Genomic DNA, 23469 nt, shown 5'->3' on the forward strand with positions numbered 1-23469 from the left:
TCAGTTGTTTTGCAGGGTGCAATTGGGTTTGTGAGCCCAAAAGCCCGACTTTGGGTGGATTTCTGCTTGCCAACTTAGGAGTGTGAGAGTCAAACTTGTTTGAAATGAAAGAGTAGTTTTTCACATAAATGAAATAGGAACGGTAAAAAAAAGGGGGGAAAACTTAAATTTTTTATCGGTAAACAGGGCTTACATTTTTTTCTGGAGAAACGGTATAATACGTATCAATCTCTACATGGTATAAAATAAAGTCCATCATGATATAGCTAACGGTTTAGGCAGTGTAAGCCAAGAAAGCACTCGGGTGTCCATTTTTTTCATTGACTTGCCTCACTAAAATCGTCACTGCTCGGCACTTTTGTCATACATTAATGCTTAATACACCTAAATCTTCCTCAACAAATCCGCTATAGAATAGTGAAAACTGCATCAAAATCGACTTTTGGATTTGCCTCCTTTGCTACCCACCTAAAAAACCTGTTGAGGCATTCAATAAAACTTCTCAAATTATCAGCTGCTAAATATCTAGTTGCATGCACTGTAAAACAGTCGGACGAATCCTCCTCAGTGGTCTAGCACATTGTTTCTCAAACTCATTCCTCAGTGCATGGTTTCTATAGACTCTATTCAATTCAGCGCGATGCTGAATAGCCCTGGGAGGGAGCTCCCAAAGCTATTCACTTGACCGCTCTGCTTTGTCTGACAGTTGCCAGTTAGTTGGAGAATGGCAGTTCTTGCGACTTAATATGGGAGAGAACTGTCATTCTCTGACCAAACTGCCGGCCGCTAGGCTGTTAGCGCCGCGCTAAGCAGGAAAACAGCCGTTTTCCTGGCACTTGTCGGATTTCTCCTCGCACCCTCGGGGGTGCGAGAAGAAATCCTTTAGTCAGACCAAACAGCGCGTTGAGAAAGAAAGAGGGCTCGATTTAATTCAGCGTGATGCTGTATAGCTCTTATAATTAGTTGACGCTCAGGTGTATTCATTACTGCCTGACACATTTTAAAAGATCCTCAGATGGAGCTAATTATTTCACTTGTGCTTCTGAAAGGAGACCTGTAAACCATGCACTGTTGGTGCTCTCTGAGGAATGATTTGGGGGAACACTGGTCTAGAACCATATCAGGCACGTTGCGTACATGGTAATGATTACCTACTGCCTACATGACAGAGCCAAATTTTTCTCCAGTGTGGGACCCTGGCTTTTCAGAGAGAACTGCTCGTGCCCAATTCTTTCCCCTCTGTCCAAAAAGGCCCTTATTCCCACTTTATAGAAGCTACATCCTTTCCCTAAGTATTATCACCTGAGATACGCTCATCTCCTGCTTCATCCTTCTTCCTTCACACCCCTTCCTTTCCCCCTCTACTTTTCCACTATAACTTCGCAAAAGTCACGTTTATTTAGATATTTGTTACAAAATATGGAATGTGTACTTTTTGTGTTCTGTAATGTTTCCAAATGATGCTTGTGTCTTACCAAATAAAAGGTTTTTAAGAAAAAAAAACCTCTAGTCATCTACCTTTATCAATGTTGGTAAAACCTAGCAGTGACTTAAAAAAATATCATACCTGTTTTCAGTTTATATGGTGAGGTAGGTTCCCAAGATTATACCACACAATTGTCTGTTTCCCAAGGTGCTAATTAGACTCTGTCCTGAATATCCATTAGTGTAATACTAGCTGAATTGGCTTATGGTGCATACACACGGTCAGATTTTTCCTTCAGATATGAACGATAACGATTTAAAAATCGTTCAGTCGTTCATATCTGAAGGAAAATCTGACATATCTGACATGCCTGAACGATGGATGATCAACGATGCGCGTTCCCGTTTGTCAGATAACGATATCTGACATCTGATGTGTTTGCAGTCAGACTTGGACGATTCCATTCATTTTACTGCAGTCAAAAATCGTTCAATCGTTCAAAACTTTGGTCAAATCGTTCAAATCGTTCATCTGACAAATCTGACCGTGTGTATGCTCCATAAGCCAATGTTTATAAATGTCTACTCTAACTGATAAATTCGTAAAGATTATGGTTAAACCATGGTCTATGGTCTCTTGTGTGGAATGTTGCTTCTCTGCTCCAGACTATTAAGCAAATTCTTAGGGTGCGATAAAACAATTGAATACCCCCATATCTCCCATCTAAATTGGGGTGCATTATTCAATTGTGTTTGGGCGCCCATGCATATCGCGCATGCAGGAACTCTGCAAATAGATTCATACAGTGTAACATATTGGGTGCAATTTACTTATTTTCACCGTCTGCTAACCCCCACATCGCGCCTGATTGAGCTATTCAATTGTTGCATCTGCCGGTCGCTATCAGCTTCAGCGTTGGCATTTCAGCTTGCACCCCCTGGGGTAGCGAGCTGAAATGGGCAAAAAGTGATTCGTTTGGCCACCCAAAATGCACTTTTTGCTGTCACGTCCAGCACTTTCATCAGATTTAGCTGTTGTATGCGGCTAAACCCAACATCTATGGGCGTGATAATTGGCATCAATTGATTAACGGCCCGCGATCTCCTGTCACTTTAGACGGGAGAGCTGGCGCGCTAAAACAACTTAAATCCACCCACTGTTTGTAATGTTAATGGTATGTGTGTGTGTATATATAGTGTGTAGATCAACAAATCTAGGTTCATCTATAATTAACACGAACCAATTAATCTGTTTTATGCTGCTCCTAACAAAATATACTTTGTGGAGATTTTAAAGAGCAGAAAGAAATAAAAGCTTAGGTGCATTAAAAAAAATATCGCCTCAGAAGAGCAAATTCATTTACCACATATAAAAAACACTTAAGTAACTACTACAGTGTTCTCCCCAGGCTGTTTTCTGCGCATCACCTGGCAGAAACAGTCTGCCGCCCGACACTTTCCCCCACCGACCCCTGCTGTGGAACGCTGGCCTCTGAAGTAACCGGAGGCTAAAGAATCCTCCGATCGCTTCAGAGGCAAGCTTTCCCAGTGATGCACTGCGCTGGTGACGTCACCCGTGATGTGAGGAGCCTGCCCCGCGCGCCTGCTGGATCTAGTTAGATCCAGTCAGCGAGAGGGAATGGGAGAGCGAGCGGCCAGCAAGTAAAGGTAAGTTCTGGGCTGGGACTGGGACCAGGGCCAGGAAGGCTCTGGGGGCACTCCCTAAGGGGCACAATTTAAGCCTGGGGCACTGCATAAGGGACACTATTTAAACCTGGGGGCACTGTATAAGGGACACTATTTAAACCTGGGCCACTGCATAAGGGGCCAGCCTGGGGACACAACATAAGGGACCAGTCTGGGGGCACTACTTCAGCCTGGGGGCACTGTATAAGGGCAAAGCTAAACTACAGGTGGCAATGCATAAAGGGGAAAACTACACAAGGCACTGCATAATGGGCACTTTTGACAGAGCCAGTGGGGGAGCAGCCTGAGACCTGTCGGTCTGGATTGGTAAGGGAGTTACCCCTTTTCCCGTCGCGCGCATAATTGCGAAGGCCCCCTCCCGGCTGGAAAACATTTCTGGGGAGAACACTGTACTATGATAGTCTATAAAATGTGTTTAATATATTAAAAGATCGCAAAAATACACACAATTATTCAGTAAGCTTATAAAAACCAATACAAAAACAAAAATAATAAAAGTTAAATAATCAAATAAGCAAGTATAAAAATATCACCTATATGGTATCTGGTGTAGATTAAATGATGGGCTCTAGAATATTCATAGAGTGCTCCACAACTGCAGTTTGTAAGGTTAAGTAGAAATATTTATCCCAGTGGTATATATCTTTATAGTACAATCTTCAAATTGTCCTATCCAGTGTGTGGTGAATAATTGCTGTCTGTATATGGAAACAGTGTTATAAATGAGACCCAGACTTTTCACAATCTGTAAATATCAGAGGATTACGGGTAGATTCCAAATGTGTCACTGTGTCAGTTGATAGTCTCTGATAACTCAGGATTAAGACACCAAATTATTATTGTACTTGTCTCTGGATTAAAGTCAGTATAAATTCATTATGAACACGTTATTGGTTAATTATAGATGTTTGTCCACACAAAATGTTCTGCTTAAATAGAGCAATTGCGGGTTGTGGTTACGTCCATCAATTAGTATATGTTCGTTAACCACCTTTTAACTAGCCATTAAAAGATGTTCATAAATGGAACACAGTCCAAAGTTTTTAGAGTCAGTGCTTGGCATATAATAGAGTTTACCATTGGAGCCTGTCCCTTGGAGATTACTGGTCTGCACAAGTGAATGAGGCTGTGGTCACAGCAGTGATAAGACGCTTTCTTTATGAAGCATCAATAAATAACATTCAATTTATGTAGGAAGTAAATTGATTAGGTATCTTGGTCACTGGAGACCCAATTTCTATAACAGCTGTTGGTAACATCCAATATGTCCCCTACTAATGGCATTATTAGGATTTTTTTTGCAATTCTTGTGCATATTCATGCTGCTGCAGAAAATGTCTACACTTCAATAAGATAGTAGCTGCCTCAGACTGGTGACATAGAACGCAATCTTGCAGTAAATAATGCTGGCATGGGTTTTGAGTATCTTGGTAACCTAGCAACACCCCAGCTCTTTGGCGTAGACTGGAAGAAAAGAGGGGGGGAATTCAGTTCTATGCGATGTGCACATTGGGCGGCCACTTAATCACAAGTTTTCCCTTCATCCCAAGAAGGTGTAACAAAAATCTTTCGAAGTTGGTACTACCATATCTGTGAGCAGTCTGGCATTGTTGTGTTGCTGGCTGCACATAGCGTACAATTGAATTCCACCCACAGATCTCTATAAAGTGACAATGACCATATGCTAGTTACAGGACACTCTTCACATCCTTTTGTGGGTTTAAACATGTAAGTATGTCTTATGTGTTATACACACAACATATCTAATTAAGCATATTCCTTAAGCAGCTGTATAATTTCTTACTCAAACCATTATCAGTAATCGCAATTAAGAGCTATAGCGAATATTTTATCTTAAAATGAAAACTGGGGTCTCGCTTTTACAGACTGGGTGGGTCCCTGGGGACACGCTCTGCTGAGGCCAATACTGTGTCTCTGGTGATGTCTCCCAGGCCCCGCGGCTAATCCCACGATGGCTCCTGCGATGTCTTCCTGGCCTGTCTTTCTGACCTAACAGCGGCCACTGCAAACGCGTAAGCCCATAGCTCCAGGTACTTAACCCGGAATCTGAGTTAATATGCTTTAGCCGTGGGTTTACTGCGGGAGGTATGGGCTTATAATTGAATAGAGGCGGGCATTAACGCTCGAGGCTATCTATCCGCCGTAAGCACTGCGGCTAATTGGATCTGGCCCTAACTGTTTTAATAAATTTGTGCATTTTTTTTAAATAATACTTAATAATGTTCTATATTATGTATGACTCCCATTTTTAAACATGTTTTTTCAGGAGCCACTAGTGCCAACTTTGTTTTTTAGGTGAGGGACAGGTACCCTGTCATAGGGTGAATTTTGTGGTATTATGATTTAATTTGTATATCTGGTAGATTCATGTGGCTGTTATTATTTTATTTTTACATGCTCTGGATGTCCCCCTTTTTTTTGTTTTCTTTAAGTGTGAGTTGTACAAATTATTCCCTTACCTAACACCTAAATTTGTGGCCCTCCATTCAAAGTCACTTTCTTAATATGGTACTCAAAGAAAAAAGCTTGGCCGTCCCTCCTCTTGTTTTCAATTATTTAAAAGGAAGTATGGTGTTGTAGTCCTCCCCGGCAGCCCATGTCTCGGTTAATAGCTACACTATGGCTTCCTTTCCATTAGCCAGAGGCACCCATCAGGGTTGCCCCCTGTCTTTTCTGCCCTGTTTTTATTGGCTATCGAAACTTTGGCGTGTCTGATACATTCTGCTCCTGAAATATAAGTTTCTGTGTTGGCGTGGTGGAGGACAATGTTGCTTTATATGCAGACAAAATTCTACTGTTCTTAGCCGATGCAAAATGCTCTTGGAGAATGTACTGCAGGTGGTCAACAGTTTTGGTAGGTTTTCTGGTTTGCTTCTAAATTGGGACAGATAAAACATCTTCACCATATCAGATATTCTCCCTCTATCTTTTCCCCAAGGATGTCCATTTTAATAGACCCTTATCTTTAGGTACCTAGGTGTGTGGGTAACCGTTCAATCAAGAGTGTATGTGTCACAAAATATTGACCCTATTACCTCCTATTGTAAGCTTCGTGTTCATACTTGGGAGAAGCTGCACCTCACTGTTGCAGGTAGATTTAATCTTTTTAAAATGATCATCCAGCCATTTATCTTTTACACCACTCTCCGGTCTACATTCCCAAGAGTTTGTTTGCAGGGATGGAGAGCATCCCTACGTCTTTTATATGGGGAAAAATGGGCAAGGATAGCTTTTAGGACATTATTGAGGTCCAGGACTTCAGGGGGTTTAGCAATCCCAAACTTACGCTTTCATTATACCTACTCTGGTGGGCTTTTTGGCTGAGCAGATGTTGCCTATGCAGTTTCTACTCTCCTGTGTCAGGTTTACCTCCTATACTCCGGCAGGCTCTTTTAATATGGCGTTATGTTCACACTCTGTTTGTTTTAGCGGTGCGCCATGCCATTCGAGGTTTTAAAAGGGTAAAATGCACCCTGCCCTTTTAGTTGCTCCCTGCTAAAACATATAGAGAAAGAAGAGGGGTTAAGGGAAGCACTCAGTTTCTATAACAATCACAAGTAAACTAGAAAATATCCATTTGGGATTAACAACAATTTATTATATGATGCTCATTGGTAGCAGTAGAAAAACAGAAAATAGATAGAAAATTAAAGCTAAAGACATTTGCAATAATATATCCAGTCAGAGTTCTTGTTCAGATGTTACAATACAAATCAAATGTTTGTGAGATTCAAATATTTCTTCAAGGTTTGTCTGAGTAGGATGTGTTAAATTCTGATTATGTTCATAATATTCTAACTATTCACATTTGAAGAAAGGAGAGAGAGATAAATCTTCTCAGGTACTCTGTGCAAGTCTATAGCAAGGAAGCATAAAAAAAGCAACTATGTTGCCACTATACTGTTGTTGAACAAGTCTTTCCAGCTCATATGTTAACTGAATTTAGTACAGTCTTTAGGTGGGGTGTAGTTATGATGCGGCCGCCAGTCTCAATCCCGACACTACAATCTCGGCAGGGGATTTAACACAGGTGTGGAAATACCAGCGCCTATGTTAATCCCGACGCCGGGACCCCAACAAGACGCTGGACTGATCGTCCAGCGCCAGAGGGTAAGTAGCGATGTAGCCGGGGATGGGGGGGGGTTAGGTTTAGGGATCCCCTGGGGTGATTTAGGATTAGGCTAGGGAAAGGGGGGGGTTAAGTCTAGGCACTAGTGGGGGGATGCTAGGGTTAAGGACACCAACCCACCCCCCCCCCCCCGGAAGGGTTAGGTTTAGGGGGAGATGGGGGGGGGGTTAGGTTTAGGCACGAACGGGGGAAAGTTAGTTAGGCACTAGGGGGGAGGTTAGGGTTATGCACCCCTAAAGGAGGTTTGGGGGGGGGGAGGGGAGGGTTAAATTACTTCCCCTGTCAGGATTTGAACCGGCCGCTACAGCGCCGTCGGAATTCAATCCCATTAGGTAGTACAGCCTTAATAAAAATAACACATTATATACGGTGCACTGTTTAAAAAAAAAGAAAAGAATAAAGGTTGATGTCGCCGCTTACAAGGTCTGTGTGTGGTCTGTATCGTTTATAAGGATCCTGTCCACTGGTAGGAAAGTGGCTTATCCAGGGATCCTTTGTGTCAGATTTCCTAGTATATTCTCTGGATTCAGCAGATGGCTTCTTATATGTAGCCCGGGGTACCTCCATCTCATGCAGTCACAGGACCGGTGCCTTGACGCGTTTCTCTGCCTTACAGACTGGCAGTTTCCTCAGAAGGATTGGTAACCTGTGACTGGCCGGATGTTCTTTTGTTCCGATAGAGCAGGTACATATAATTTGCATAATTAATGAAGTTGCGGGTCTTTAAAGATTGTGTTTTAAATCATTTCTGATTTATTATCGTAATCTTATTTCTTTTATTTCCTTAGTGTGAGGAGCGCTTTTATTGATTGATTTTTTTTCTGTTAAAATTTCTTAAGACAAAATTAAACCCCAGTCATGACACTCGGAAAGAGCTGATTTCTTTTGCATACATAAATCCATCTGTTAGATTCTCTTGTTCAGCTCGCAGTCAGTAAAATACTTTTTTTGTATAGCAAAAAAGTAGATTTAAACATCAATAAAGGTATGCATAAACTTTAAGTAAATATAAGGAATCAACATATATAATACAAGATGTAAGACATGGTTAGAATAAGAATAGCACATACTCTGACATTAAGCCGCGATTAATAAAGCAGAAAGGCAGTGAACTAGGATGGCTTTTCTGGTTTTTTTTTACATGATCATGTAAAAACCCTTAACTAGATTATATCCATTTCTCATATGTGATTTTAAATACTGATGGAACCAAGAAAATATAGTAAAATTGTAAATATGCATAAAGGTGATATATATATATATATATATATATATATATATATATAGTATTTTTATAGGGTATATGGTTATTTAACACATTTTATTAGAAGGATGGAGTGCTAATGGTATGTCTTCCAATCACGTTGGTGCAAATAGGAGTAAAGTTTCGCCTGCCGGACTTTTCGCCGACATCGCTTGTTTTTGGAGAAAGCACTTTTCGTGTGCACGGCCGCTTTTCGCCCTATTCAATTCGAAAGGATGCGAAAACGTGTCCTGGCGAAACTCAAAACAAGTGAAAAGTTCTGTTGGGGAAATCAGCCTGACACCCCCCCCCCCCCAAAAGATGCACTGACATGGGGGATCATAATGGTTACTCTCCGAATAGCCCTGCTGAAGGTATTTGTTGTGCTTAAATGCTCTCAATAGATACTATTTAGCATATTTGCACAAGTGGTGAAGAATAGCATTTAGCATTTTTTTATTGCAAAAACAAGTAGTTCCAGCAAATTTGGGGTACATGAAAATGGTGCAAGCATGGTTATAAATCGCTAAAGTGAGGTTTGAAAAAACGCCTCTTCAGCAAACACCTCCAATCATAAAAACACCTGGGGCATTCTTGGGGGACTTGCTGGAGTCTTATTTCGCTAGTTTTTAATTTTGTCCCCCAACTTTGAACTTTTTTGCTCCCAAAACGAAAGTACTTTTTTGTGGTGATCTGAAGGTTTTTGTTTTTTTTAATTTGACGCAGTTTACATTTGGGGGACTGTCTGAAGGCTGCAGGGGGTTTTTTCCGCAACTTTGCACCCCAAACCCCCAATTCTGCACTTTTTTTCCGCCTGCATTCAAAGGCTAATCTTTTCCACTGGTTACAAGGCGCAAACTTTTCGCACCGGCTAAGAATTGAATACAGGGATAAGTTCTCGCCTAGCGAAATTACGTCATTGGTGAAAACCTTTAGCTGAAAACGGCTTATCGCGGCTAATACGGCCCTAAATATTGATATGTAGAATAAGCAAAGCAATGTACAACAGTATCAAGGAGTGTGGGGAGGAAAGGCAAATTTAACGGTGCAGTTTCATTTTTTTTGTCAGTCATGCATAGTGTGACCGGTCAGTTTCTCCCTTGTCCGATATGAGCACTGCATAATCTGCACTAAATTTAGAGACCTAATTTCTTCATGTACGTAACCAGAAATGGAAAGTTTATAGTATTAAATGTACCAGCTTTAGAAATCCAGATCTAATGTTTCATTTAGACCTTCAGGGTGTATTTGTGGCATATGCATCCAGTAACACACACTCAGGCTAAAACATCTTGCCGTGAGCCTTCCCCACCCGCGGGTGGGTAAAGTTGCGGTGACCGATCACCGCTTGGTGAATAGACACCATGCATATGCGCACGCCATCTATTCACCATGAAAGGAGAGCTTGTGGGAAACCCAGCACCTCCATAAGTGCTGGACACACCCCATGTGTGCTTAATTGGGGGTGTCCCAAGAACACGCCCCCTCTGTGATCGAACACTCCCTCTTTTTGGGGCCTTTGGCGCTCACAGAAGCTCCCTGCCGGCGACCCCAGCGCCTTGCCCGCTTTCTAGGGGGAACACTACTATTTCATTGGTTTGATACTGACTATACCACCTCCCTATTGTTTAATGTATTTCCCAGAATTATATAAGCTCAACTCAGACAATATTTTTGATTTGGTATGGGGTTACTCTCCTAGGTCAAATATTTGAGAAGTTTGTATTTAAATCATTTGCCAAACTATGCGAGGAGTTTGTTCTGCCTAACACAGCATTTTTTAGATGCCTACAATTACGAACTACTCTGCAGGCCCAATTTGCAGACACCCCGCCTACGTTGTCCAATCCCACAGTGAATCGCTACTGCGCCATCTCGGCCCTACGAGGTCAGGTTTCTTTGTGCGTGTGTGTATATATATATCTCTAAAATATATATATATATAATGTGTGTGTATCTTCACTCACGTTATATGCCGCATCTGTTGGACCCATTTAAGCTTAAATGGGAAGATGACCTCTGCCCCTTTTACAGATGACCAATGGGAGAAATATTGGCATCTACAGAATATGCTACCTCATGTGTCTGCTGCCAGGAAGTGTATTATTATGTGCTACGCAGTGGCTATAGCACTCCTGTATCCCCACTGACACGTTTTCAACTGTCCAAGGTGTGATTCTACAGATGCTGGATTTTGGCATCTTTTATGGGAGTGTACGGGAATGTATGAATTGGTCTAGTGTCTGGTCGGATATTAGAATGCCCCATCTCTTCCTCTAGACCCTAGGTTATATCTGTTTGCTTTAGACTTGGAGGAAACACATAATAAAATATTGAATAGATACACTTTATGCCTCACTAACCTTGCTCAAGTTATAGTGGCTAGAACATGGTTTGCTCGAAACCCACCTGATATATGCAAATGGAGAGCACTGCTAAATGACATGTCTAGCCAGAAATTCCATGGCTACTTATCACAAACTGTGGGACAGGTGGTACGATTCCTGCCTTAGTTCCCTCCCCGGTGCACCTGTGGACTAGTACTCAAGCGCTCACTTAGGAGTATATACTTTACTCCCTCATTGATTGCTATATAGATATATATATATAGATAGATAGAGAACCGGCACTCAGTGTACACTGAATATAGTTGCCAGGGTACCTTCTGCAAAGGATTCAACACTGTAACAAGAAGACAGCGGCACTCCCGGACTTGTTATATTTTGAAGTCCGGGAGTGCCACTGTCTGCTTGTTATTTATTTATATATATAGAGATATATATATATATATATATATATATATATATATATATATATATATACACACACATATATATACATATACATACACACTGTATGTTTATTTTGGTCTTTAACTAGAAGTTTGGCATTTGCAATTACTAAATTTTTTAGATAGCTTAACTCCTGCGTGGTTTCAAAGAATGTGAACAACTAAAATGGTTTAAAGCAGAGTTTTCAAGATTTCTTTCTATACTTAGGTGTTACTGCAGCACACTGAAGATCACACAGCATCTGAAAACCTCATTCTTTATACAGATGTATATGGAACTTCTCTGCAAAGCTTTGCAAATGCACGGCCTTATCTTACCACTGAGTCCGAAGAGGTTTTGCTACTCCTTAAAAAACTTGTTCTGTAAGTAAACATTGAGAGTATTAGATGATTAAATATAAACCCAAGTTCTCCCAATAAGGAATAGTGTTCTATAACAGAAACTTTTGTGACATTCCCAACACCATAACAGAACTTGATTTTTTTTCTTGCTGTACTTGCGTTTGTGTGTCGCAATCAAAGCCCTTTATGTCACATTATAACTGGCTACAGCAGAGGTTCCCAAACGCAGTCCTCAAGGCTCCCCAACAGCTCAGGATTTATAGATATCCATGGTTGACCACAGGTGACTGAATTAGTACCTTAAAAATTGATTTAACACCTGTGCTCAACCATGGATATCTCTAAAACCTGAACTGTTGGGGAGCCTTGAGGACAGCATTTGGGAACCTCTGCGTATTCCTCCATAGACCCAATTACTGAAGGGGGCAAGGCTAAATAAAGTTAGGAGTAGTGTCCTCCCGGTTTCAAAACTATATCTAAAATATCCCCATGTCTGGCCAGCTCACTGGGGGGTATTGAATTGTTTTTATCGCAGGTTTAGCTAATTGGGGCCCGAAGGAGCAATTCAATTGGTACTCCGATTGGACACGAGTGCCCTGGGCGCACACATTTCTGCTCACAGCCTTCTGAGGAGCGTAGCAGAAATGTGTGAAAAGTCTGTTTGGGCGTCCTAACAGTACTTTAGACATTTTTAGCTACTTTTAGAGGCTAAACTCTGCTTTTGGGAGCGAAAAATTATTGGACACCCAAAACAATTAAATTGCTCTGTTGGGGCACCCATTAATTATCGCCGCCCAAAAAAACCCCAATTAATTCCCCACATTAAATGTATTCATTTAATATTGTGCAAGGCATCTGCTTTACAAGTATCTTGTATTTTGCATAATTTTCCTTCACTGTATTTTTTTTATATTTAGGAGTTGTTTTGAAGTCATACTTTCAATGACTGAAGATGATCTTTCATCTGATTTTGGGTTGCGATTTAAAAAGTCTATCATGGTGAGTTAATTATAAATCGTCTTAGTTTGTCGACTTGTTCAGATAATGTTCCTTTTTAATAATGGTATTTTTTCAAAGCTGTAAAAGCGTGTTACTCTTAAGCTGGCTAAACTCCTAAAAGATATATCTGCAGATGATGGGTGTTCATATACACTGAGTAACCATCATCTGGCTCGGGTTCACGCCGCGGCCTCTGCCACAAGTTACGGGTGGTCAGAAGACCGCCCATACGCACAGCCAACGCGATATTTCTGTGAACAAAAACGTTCAGACATATCGCTGGTACACGCTGGCCGATGCACACAATATATTTGTCGATCAATATATTGGCCAATATATCTGCCAGCGTGTACCCAGTATAACTGGTGGTGGACGAGTCAAACATTACCATTGTACCAAATGTTACTCAGGGAGCATTTTCATCTCTATTAAGTGTTTAGTATGAGGTTTTGTACAAACTTTCCATAAACACAGCTTAGAAAGCTACAAATCAATTGAGACAAAAGTTCCAGGGTGCTTGCATGTGTGTTTTTTTTTTTTTTTTGTTCTTTGAATATCTTTCACTAAAATGTTTTAATTGATTTGTTTCTAAAGTTTAATATCTGCAAGTAACTGGTAACCAGACACCCTCTAATGTAGCCCATACTGTGGAGCAGTCTTTCCCATCTCTGGTAGTCTTGGATATATATTTCCCTAGGGAAAAAATGGGCAATTTGCTTGCTGTGAGTTAGTCTGCATTCGCTCTACTCTCCCTGCTGGTGACTGGATCATCAGTGCCCTTTTGTTTGAACATTATAAAAATATACTGGTAGGTTAATGGGCTCCCAACAAAAGATTAACCCTAGTGTGTATGTGTGTGTGTAGATTGTAAACTCCACTGGGGCAGGGACAGTTGTGAATGGCCAACTATTCTCTGTAAAGCGCTGCAGAATATCTGTGTGCTATATAAATAACTGATAATAATAATTTGTGAGTTTTTTTTAACATGGTTCAAATTATGAAAATAACTTTTTTTTTTTTTTTTTCCAGGATTCCCATGACATATTGCTGGAATTTGGAAATAGCAATTTGGAATTTTTGGTTGATAACATCACGTGCAATGGAGCATGGAACAGCCCAGTGCTTGTCAAAATCCTATCTCGGCAGACCGTAAATCCTGAAGAAGGTGAGCGCGCTAAACTTTGTTGTCCCATGCCATTAATATATCCTCAAGAATATGATGAGGAATTATGTGTTTTTTTGTTTGTTTGTTAATATAGTCATTTATAACAGTAAATTGAATCACACAATAAGAGGAAAACACTTTTCTTGAAATAGCCTGTTAGGTGACTAAAACCAGGGTTCTTATTCATTGGGAGGAGAAAGCAACCAGTAGCTGGCAGTGCAAATTATACATACACTGGCACCTGTTAGGTGTATATGCAGCCATTATTTAAAAAGCAAAAAGAAAGTGTTCATTTTCAGCAGTTTTATTCTAAAGCTCTGAGGTAGAGTTGAGCTAGAGCACACCCTCCCAACTATTTGTCCCTTCTCAGTTCCCAGGGTGCAGTGCAGCATGGTTTTGTGACAGGTGACAATTTTTTTTTTTTTTTTTATTTGCTTGGCTTCTAACTCTATGGAGAAGAAGACTCTCCATTAGCTGTAAGGGCTGTGCTTTTTTTCTGCTTTTTACATTAGGTTAAACTGCTTATTTTTGTTCTGTCCTCTAGGGAATGTTAACAAAAATAAGTGAGGTTTATCTGGCCTAATATCCTGATTTCTGGCATTTTGCTCGAACCTTGTGACTAAGTGTATCTGCCAAGTAAAGGTTTCTACCTAGTCTATGCATCTATCTAAACACTACAAGAACAATTCATGTGCCGAGTTGAACTCATCAGAGATATATATATATATATATATTTTTTTCTTTTTTCAATATTTGCCACGTTATATGGCCATTTGACCAATTTGGGCTGGTATACATGCAAATGTTGAAGTGATCTGCATTTGGATACAAGATGTTTGCATCTTCTTACAGATTTTTTTAGTACCAAAAAATATGAAATGCTCAGGACACTTTGTCCCTCTCTTTTCTTTCCTCTTAATTGTACATATAGACTTTTTTGTTTTGGCTACTATTTAATATTTCTGGATTATGTGTGTGTGGTTTATCCAATTGAACATACAAAAGTCTTATTCTGTTGTTTAAAGGGGTATGTACATTTCTTAATGTTTGTATTATGGTGGATAAAGAAGAATTACTGCTATTTTCTTCCTATTAATTGCAGCAGAATTAATATCACTGTCTGACCAATGTTGCATTCTGTAAACTGTTAACTTGACGTGCTGCAGTAAATTAATTAATCTAAATGTTGTATTTAAACCATAAAGCATCAGAAAGCCAGACACTTATTTGAAAATTCTTCTATATATTGGAGGGAGTGTGTGAAAATAAGAAAACATTTGGAGAAGTGCCTTGTATTATCAGGAAACACTGAACAATTTTTTTTCAGTTCCTAAATAAGCACATTTCTCTTTCATCCACTACGGGACACTGGAGGTGCTTATGCTGGGGTATAGAGGCATGGATAGCTGGAGCCGGCACTTTAAATAATTTAGAAGTGTGAAGCTCCTCTCCCTCTATGCCCCACCAGCCCTCAGTTTAGAAAATGTGCCTACGGAGCTGGTCACAACCTGCTGTGCTCCAGCAACACATTTATTTTATTTATTTAGTTTTATTATTTTCCAACTTTTTTTACACCTTTTAGGTACCCTTCGCCACCTCTCTAAAGGTGGGGTCTGGGTACCTGTCACCCTGTCTTTAATAGAAGGCAGGAAGGAGTGCACAGTGCTTATACTAAAAGCACTAACCGCTCCTTACTGCCACACACACACAGCACATCTACAAAGCCGGGCTGCCGGGCAGTCTTCAGAAGCGGCTGCCGGTCAGGTGACTCTCCCTAAAGAGAAAGTGCTGTTCGGAGGGAAGCCGTCCAGGGAGCGCTGAGTAAATCACCTGCGCATCCCCCGTCTCCTGCCCCATGGCCAGTGCGGGATGAAGAGAGCGCTATGGCGCTGATAATAGATAATAGCGCTTCTCCCCTGTTCCCACTGCTGAGCGGCTCCTGTTCAGCGGGGCTTGAGCAGCGGCTACAGCGCTGCTCATTGACTTGCATCTCCCCTCTCTCTCCCCGCTGCTGAGCACAGCGGGGCTTGCAGGGGAAGGTGATTACTAAGAGAGTCGGCAGCCATATTAGAGCCGCTGTGGGCTTGAGGAAGGGGGCGGAGCTTAACAGCGCGGGCTCCCTGTCCCATGTACGCGGAAGTGGCTGTGAGAACAGCGTGGCTGCTGTTTGTTTAACCCACTGTTGCCTGCATCTCTCCATTATAGGTAGGGTGCAGCACATGCAGAAGGCTGATTCTCCTGACTACATCCCTGGCAAGAGGCTGTGAGTAATCACTGGGGTGTAAGTGCAGGCAATCTAATCTGTGGGAGGGGCTACCTCTTCCTCTGTGTCCCAACCAGCCTTCTGTTTTATTTCTAATTCACTTCTGGTGTACCTCTGGGTGACTGTGTGTATCTATGTCAAACAGAACAAAAGCGGCTCAAAAGATGTTTGTCTGTTCTAAGTGTAACAACAAACTATCCAGGCCGCATGCCGATGGATCCACGTTATGTAATGCTTGTATAGCAATAGATCCACCGATGGCATTTACGGCCACACCTGCTCCTCCATGGGCCGCTGACATGATAGGAGTAATGACGGATTTAACGTCAGAGTTAGCTGAGGCACGTAAGTCTCAGCCTCTCTGGGTAGCTGATTTAACCAAGTCTTTAGACGCCCTGGTACAGCTTATGGGTACAGAGCATCTGCACCCTCCACACAAAAGCGTACTCTGACGACTGTTCTCCAGTCAGAGGAGTCGGATGAAGAATTCCTCACTACGGAGGATACCGAAGGGGAGAATTGGAGGACACGTTACAGGACGGTACCTCTCAGGAGTTGGAGTCCACTTCTCCCGGGGTGGAATCTCTAATATTGGTGGTTAAAAAAATAATAAAAAAAAACACTGAATTTACCTGAGGATGTAATTCCTGCATCCCAGGAGTGTGAATTATTTCATGAACAAAGAGCTCGGTGGTTTTTCCGTTCTCACTGCAACTTCACCAGCAGCTCTCAGTGGCCTGGAAACAACCGGATAAATGGTTCCAAATTCCACGCCGGTTTCCATCTAGCTACCCTTTTCCATCACCCATGATGGACAAGTGGGAAACTCCTTCTCCAGTAGATGCGTCCGTCTCCCGTGTCTCTAAGAAAACAGCAGTCCCAGTACCGGGGCTACAGTGCTAAAAGATCCTTCGGATCGTAAGTTGGAGACAACGCTAAGATCTATTTATACTGCAGCAGGCGCTCAACTTAGACCCACCTTGTTACCGCTTGGGTTAACAAGGTGGTGGTTTTGCTGGGCTGACCAGTTGATTACCGGTTTGGACTCTGGTATCTCTAGAGCAGAGTTACATCTACTTGCAGAACACATATGTGAGTCTACAGTTTACTTGGGCAAAGCTTCAAAAGATATCAGTCAGATTAGTGCTCGCATATCCGCTTCTGCTATTTCGGGGCGCAGAGCCCTCTGGTTGCGCACTTGGCATGCGGATGCAGAATCTAAGCGTGCGGTGGAGGGTTTACCATTCACTTTGGCCCAGAATTAGCCAAATGGATATTCCAGTCCACGGGGGGGTAAGTCTTCCTTCCTCCCGTCAACTGCTCCGACCCCCAGAAGATCTTACAATGGACCTTCGTTTCATTCCTTTCGTGCGCCTCATTCCTTTCGTGGTAGAGCCAGAGGTGCTCTCACGCAAACTAGATGCACATAGACCAGAGCCTAAACCAGCGAAGAAAAAAAAAAACCCAAAAAAACAGGTGGCATGACTGTCTTCCGTCCCACGTGGGAGCCCGTCTGCAGAACTTTCAACAAGTTTGGAACCACCAGACCTCTACAGACCCGTGGATCCGCAGACTAATTTCCCTGGGGTTCCGAATAGACTTCGAAGTCCCCCCTCCACCTCTGTTCTTCACTACAAGTCTGCCAACACCTGTAGATGGGGCCAGGGTTCTACAGGAGGCTATCCAGTCTCTAGTGGTATCGTCTGCGCTAGTTCCGGTTCCGGAACATCAAAGAGGTATGGGATTTTACTCAAGCCTGTTTGTAGTACCCAAGCCGGATGGCTCGGTCAGGGCCCATCTTAAACCTCAAGTCCTTGAACCTCTATCTGAAGATGTATCGTTTCAAAATGGCAGTCATAGCGAGCTTGGAACCAGAGGAGTTCCTATTATCCCTGGATTTCAAGGATGCCTTTCTCCATGTTCCCATCTGGGAACCACACCAGACCTTTCTGCGTTTTGCCATATTGAAAGATCATTATCAGTTTCGGGCATTGCTGTTTGGGTTATCCTCGGCTCCCCGCATATTCGCCAAACTTATGTCAGTCATGATCGCTCTTCTTCGGTCATCAGGAGTGAACATAATCCCTTATTTGGACGACCTGTTACTCAAGGCTCCATCGGTGTCTCTTGTATCAGATCATGCCTTACTGACATATTACACTCTAATCCAACACTGTTGGATAATCAACTTCAAGAAGTCGAATCTCAGTCTGTCCCAGAAACTTCTGTTTCTGGGCATGATATTGGATACGAAATCACGGAGGATTTTTCTTCCAACAGACAAGGCCAGGGATATCCGGTTATTGGTTCAACTGGTCCTCAGACCAAAAAAGGTGTCAATGCTTCTTTGTCTGCATCTCTTGGGGAAGATGGTAGCTGCTTGCGAAGCGCTACAGATTGGCCGGTTCCACTCCAGGGTATTTCAGCTGGACCTGCTAACACAGGAGTCAGGGTCTCATCTAACTCTACATCGACAGATCCGTCTGAGCCCGGTTACCAGAGTAGCCCTTCTTTGGTGGATACAATCCAACAATCTGTTAGCAGGCAGAAGATTTGGAGTGTGGGACGGGATCATCTTAACAACGGATGCCAATCTTCGAGGATGGGCAGCAGTAGTCCTCGATTATTACTTTCAGGGTCGATGGTCCCCTCTAGAACAGAAGTGGCCCATAAATGTATTGGAACTCAGAGCGATTTACAATAGAGGCAACAGAGTTTTTAAAGACTCGTCCGGTAAGAGTTCAGTCCGACAACGCGACGGCAATCACTTACATCAACCGCCAAGGAGGGACTCTGAGTCGCATGGCTATGCGAGAAGTAACTCAGATCCTCCGGTGGGCCGAGAACCAGTCAAAATGGCAGCTTCATCCAGACGTGTTCAACGCGCTGATACGTCAATGGGGATGTCCTCAGGTGGACCTCATGACGTCACGATTGAATCCTCAGCTCCCATTATACATGTGAAGTCGAGATCCGCAGGCGGAAGCAGTAGACGCTCTGACAAGTCCGTGGATCTACGACTTCGTTTACATTTTTCCACCGATTCCACTTCTTCTTGTCTTTTAGAAAGGAAAAAACAAGAGACAGCCTCTGTAATTCTCGTGGCTCCAAACTGGCCTCGGAGAAGTTGTTGGACGATCAGTGGCCCCTTCCTCTGCGCGTGGATCTTCTACAGCAGGGCCTTTTCATACACCACAACTTAGAGCAGCTGCATTTAACGGGGTGGCTCTTGAAACCGATATCCTAAGACGCAAAGGCATCCCAGACACTGTTATTCCCACCATGCTACGCGCCAGGAAGCCAGTTTCAGCTGCGCATTATCACATCTGGAGTGCTTATATCTCACGGTGTTCCAGTCAGGCTCTTCCATCTAGGACTTCTAGTTTGTCCCGTTTTTTTTTTTTTTTTGCTTTTCCTTCAGACGGGTCTGGATTCTGACCTTCGTCTGGGAACCTTAAAGGTGCAGGTTTCTGCCATCCCCATTTTCTTTCAAAGGAAATTGACCCTCATTCCTGAGGTGCAAACGTTTCTTCAAGGGGTCTTGCGCGTGCAGCCTCCTTTTGTACCTCCAATAGCTCCCTGGGACCTTAGCTTGGTGCTTCTGTTTCTTCAGTCGCCCATGTTTGAACCTTTGGAGAAGGTTGATCTTAAGTACCTGTCTTGGAAGACGGTCCTCCTCTTGGCTCTCGCTGCGGCTCGTAGGGTTTCGGAATTGGGTGCTCTGTCCTATAAGCCACCTTACCTTGTGTTTCATGCCGATAGGGCAGAACTCCGGACGGTAGCCGCCTTCCTTCCCAAGGTAGTGTCGGCTTTTCATATTAATCAGCCTATTGTGGTACCGTCGTTGGTGGAGGATTCTGGTGGTCCTTCTACCGTGGATGTGGTTCAGGCTCTCCGGTTCTATGTTGCCAGGACAGCATCCCTCCGTAGCTTTTTGTCCTCTATGATGCTGTTCGCATGGGTTGGCCAGCATCCAGGCACGTTGGATCCGGCTGACTATTCTTCAGGCTTGTGTTAGTGCCGACCGTTGGCCTCCATCGATTTCAGCTCATCCCACACGTTCTGTGGGTGCGTCATGGGCGGCCAGTAGAGGAGCCTCCACGTCACAGTTGTGCCGTGCGGCCACTTGGTCTTCAGTTCACACGTTTGTCAGATTTTACTAATTTGATACGTTTGCTATGTCGGCATCCCGTTTTGGCCGCCTGCAGGTGCCGCAGAGCGCTTCCGCCTGTGGGGAAAACTTTGGGACGTCCCCAGCATAAGCGCCTCCAGTGTCCCCTAGTGGATGAAAGAGAAAATGGGATTTTGGTACCTACCGGTAAATCCTTTTCTCTGATTCCACAGGGTACACTGGACGCCCACCACTGCGCTCTTAGCCTGCCTGTTCGGCTTGTTCCGTATGTTGTATGATTCAGTTATTGTGTGTTCTTCTCTCCCTTTTTTACTCCGCTTGTTCTCCATCTCCTCTCTGCCTTCATTTTCTAAACTGAGGGCTGGTGGGGCATAGAGGGGGAGGAGCTTCACACTTCTAAATTATTTAAAGTGCCGGCTCCAGCTATCCACGCCTCTATATCCCAGCATAAGCACCTCCAGTGTCCCCTGTGGAATCAGAGAAAAGGATTTACCGGTAGGTACCAAAATCCCATTTTTAAAAGGAAGCAACCCAGTTCTGTACACACAAACTCTTTAGCCTGCTGGAAGTATTTTCCATTAAATGCACCTGTAATGATGGTGATGGAACATGGCAGTTCCTAGACCTGAGCTATCTATGGATGACTTTAATTAGAAAATAAAATTAATCTAAATAAATTGCTAATTCCCCAAACTCTCCAATGTGTTTAACATACTCATATTACTTTTACATCAGCCGGTTTGGGAATTTTTACTGTGAGCAAAATAGCTTTTTATTTCCGATTCATTAGAATAGGCAGTGTATTTCAGTGGAAAGAGAGCCCACTGAAGTACATTGACTGAGCTTCTCCCATTCATTTCCACGGGCAATCATATGCAATGTTTTACATGCTGCTGCATTTGTTTGGCTGACTAGCTACTGACTTAGAAAATCAGCAGCCGGCAAAACTGAGTGAAATACTGCAAATGAAAAGGAAACGTGGTACCAAACTTAAGGGCCTTATTTATCAACGAGTTTCACTCAAATGTAGTGATAAATATCACTGTTTGTGATAAATGGTGCTCCAGCCAATCAGCTCCCAACTGTTAGAAAAATGATAGGAGCTGCAGTATGCATTTACAAATGTTTCTATAATCATTTAATCATCTGTATTTGCTTTTATTTAATATAAATATTAGCCAAATCACCTGGGCAGCTGTTTTTTTTTTTTTTTTTTTTTAAATGCATATTTTCTTTTCTTTTCTCACACCAGTTTGTAAATGGATTTCACAAGAGGGCCCCTGTTTTCTACAGATGCGCATTAAACATTTGATGAAGACTAACTGCATGCAGCAGGCAATGCTCCTATCAAAGATTTGCTCTGAGACTGCAGAGATTTCAAGTGACTTATCTTTTCGGCAGTCATTAATCACATGTTTATGTACCATGTTACCAAATGAAGAAGCTTTTAAAGAGGTATGTGTAGGATGGATATTTGGTAACTGCATGTCTTTTATGTTATGCCCCCTCTCAACAGCTCAAACTACTCTTAATTGCTTTATATGCGATAGGTTTAGATGACAAGGTAGATGATATAAAACTAGTACTATAACTGCATACCTATTGTATAGGTATGCATGTGCCTCATGAAAGAATTGCATAGCATTCAATATTACATTAGTGTAACTAGTTAACACACAAAATAAATACTGCCTGGCTAATAAGGTGTTTTGAGCTGATATAGTCTATTAACCACTTTTTATTTTCTTTCCATAACTACAGATTTCAAAGATGGATGGAAAAGAGGTTTTAGATACGATATGTAACCTAGAGTCTGAAGGCCAAGTTAACACTGCCTTTATACTTTGTACTACATATCTTACTCAGCAGCTACAAAATGAAGTAACATCGTGCTCCTGGTAAGTGGTATTTGTAATGTTTTATACAGAAAATCAGCCAGTATGTCATTTTTTTGTGTTAAAGTTTAACCTAAAAGAAGGGGTTTGTCCTGCCTAGTAATATTCTAAAGCAGTGGTTTTCATAGTCTTAGGCAGCCTACATATTAAGTAAGGCTCATGTTGCTCCCTTAGACATACGTTAGTCCTAACGCAGTGGCTCTTAAAGGATATGTTCATCCGCCGTAATATTCCCATAGAAACAACCCCTCCCACTTAATGTATAAATAATGAGAGAAAGAAGGCTCTTTTTCTGGGGCAATGTTACACAAATTAAAATAGAACTTTTATTAAAGTCATTTAAAATTATGTTTCTCTAGAAGAGTATAGTTCAAGATAAAATGATTCAAGAAAAATTGTAAAGTTGCATCATGTGTCGTTGGAACGACATATAACTGATTCCTGTGTATGTAGACATTACATTCATTGCGTATGATTATTTTGAGTATCGAGCATTATTTATACATAATCTCCTGGCTACTAGAGCGATTTGCAACCCGGTATGGGCTCATACATACCTAGTTTATGTTGGCTAACAATACATGATTACTGTATCAAACTTTTCTGTGCGGATTTTTCTCTTTTTCCCTCCCACTTAATAGCAGAACAGCAGTGAACCTATGCTTGGCTGACACAGCTGTTAATTCCAATAGTGTTAATTACATTTAGATTTCTTAGGTGCATACATAATCGCACACGAGAAGTAAAGGTGAAGATCTCTCTGGAATCATGGGGCTACTGCTCAGGTCCAAGTAGTAGTAGTTATTATTATAAACATCCTTAATATAGTGCTTACATATTTTATATATTGTTTTGTAGGGGATAGTTAATCATTCAAACCTGTCCTGTCTCAATAGAACTTACAAACTACATTTGAGTATTACAAGAGTGCGTACGCTCATTAGGGTTAATTTACTCAAGTGCTGATGCAGCTGTGCCACTGTGTCGCACTGGGTTAGGAGGGTAAGGGGAGCAAGCAATTTATAGATTATATTGTGGAACATTCTTTTGTGTGCAACTAAATAATATCAGTTTTCAACATTTTTTTTTTTTTGCACTTTTCATTACATGCCTACAAATTAATATTATTGAAAGAAAAAAACGCTGATCATTATGTCAGAAAGCTAATTCAATTGCAATTTGAATTCGAGGAGAAAACCGTTAAAGACCCTGCTATATAACAGAGGCATTCTGGAGGCACAAAGAACTTAATAGATGAAAGCATGTTAAATCCTTAAAATGGAAGCAAATAGATTTGTTGTATGTATTTTGAATCCATAGTGTATTCCGATTTTACACCAATAACAAAAAGGTATTG

At 42.0% G+C, this 23469-nt stretch overlaps 1 protein-coding gene across 2 annotated transcripts in view; it reads left to right on the forward strand.

Annotated features, from left to right (window-relative positions):
- The window catches only part of RLF (RLF zinc finger), a 36451-nt gene that overhangs the window by 5103 nt on the left and 7879 nt on the right, over positions 1–23469 (forward strand). Inside the window, exons 2-6 of one of the 2 annotated variants that reach the window (XM_088462552.1) lie at positions 11525–11679; positions 12576–12657; positions 13687–13822; positions 21470–21672; positions 21979–22115. In XM_088462552.1, the coding sequence (XP_088318678.1) occupies positions 11525–11679; positions 12576–12657; positions 13687–13822; positions 21470–21672; positions 21979–22115 (713 nt within the window). Of the gene's footprint in view, positions 1–11524; positions 11680–12575; positions 12658–13686; positions 13823–21469; positions 21673–21978; positions 22116–23469 lie in introns of those variants that run through there. The other variant, XM_088462553.1, reaches the window with a different exon arrangement.

Source organism: Taudactylus pleione, unplaced genomic scaffold, assembly GCF_031769625.1.
Source record: "Taudactylus pleione unplaced genomic scaffold, aTauple2 ptg000007l, whole genome shotgun sequence".
NCBI classification, from domain to species: Eukaryota; Metazoa; Chordata; class Amphibia; order Anura; family Myobatrachidae; genus Taudactylus; species Taudactylus pleione.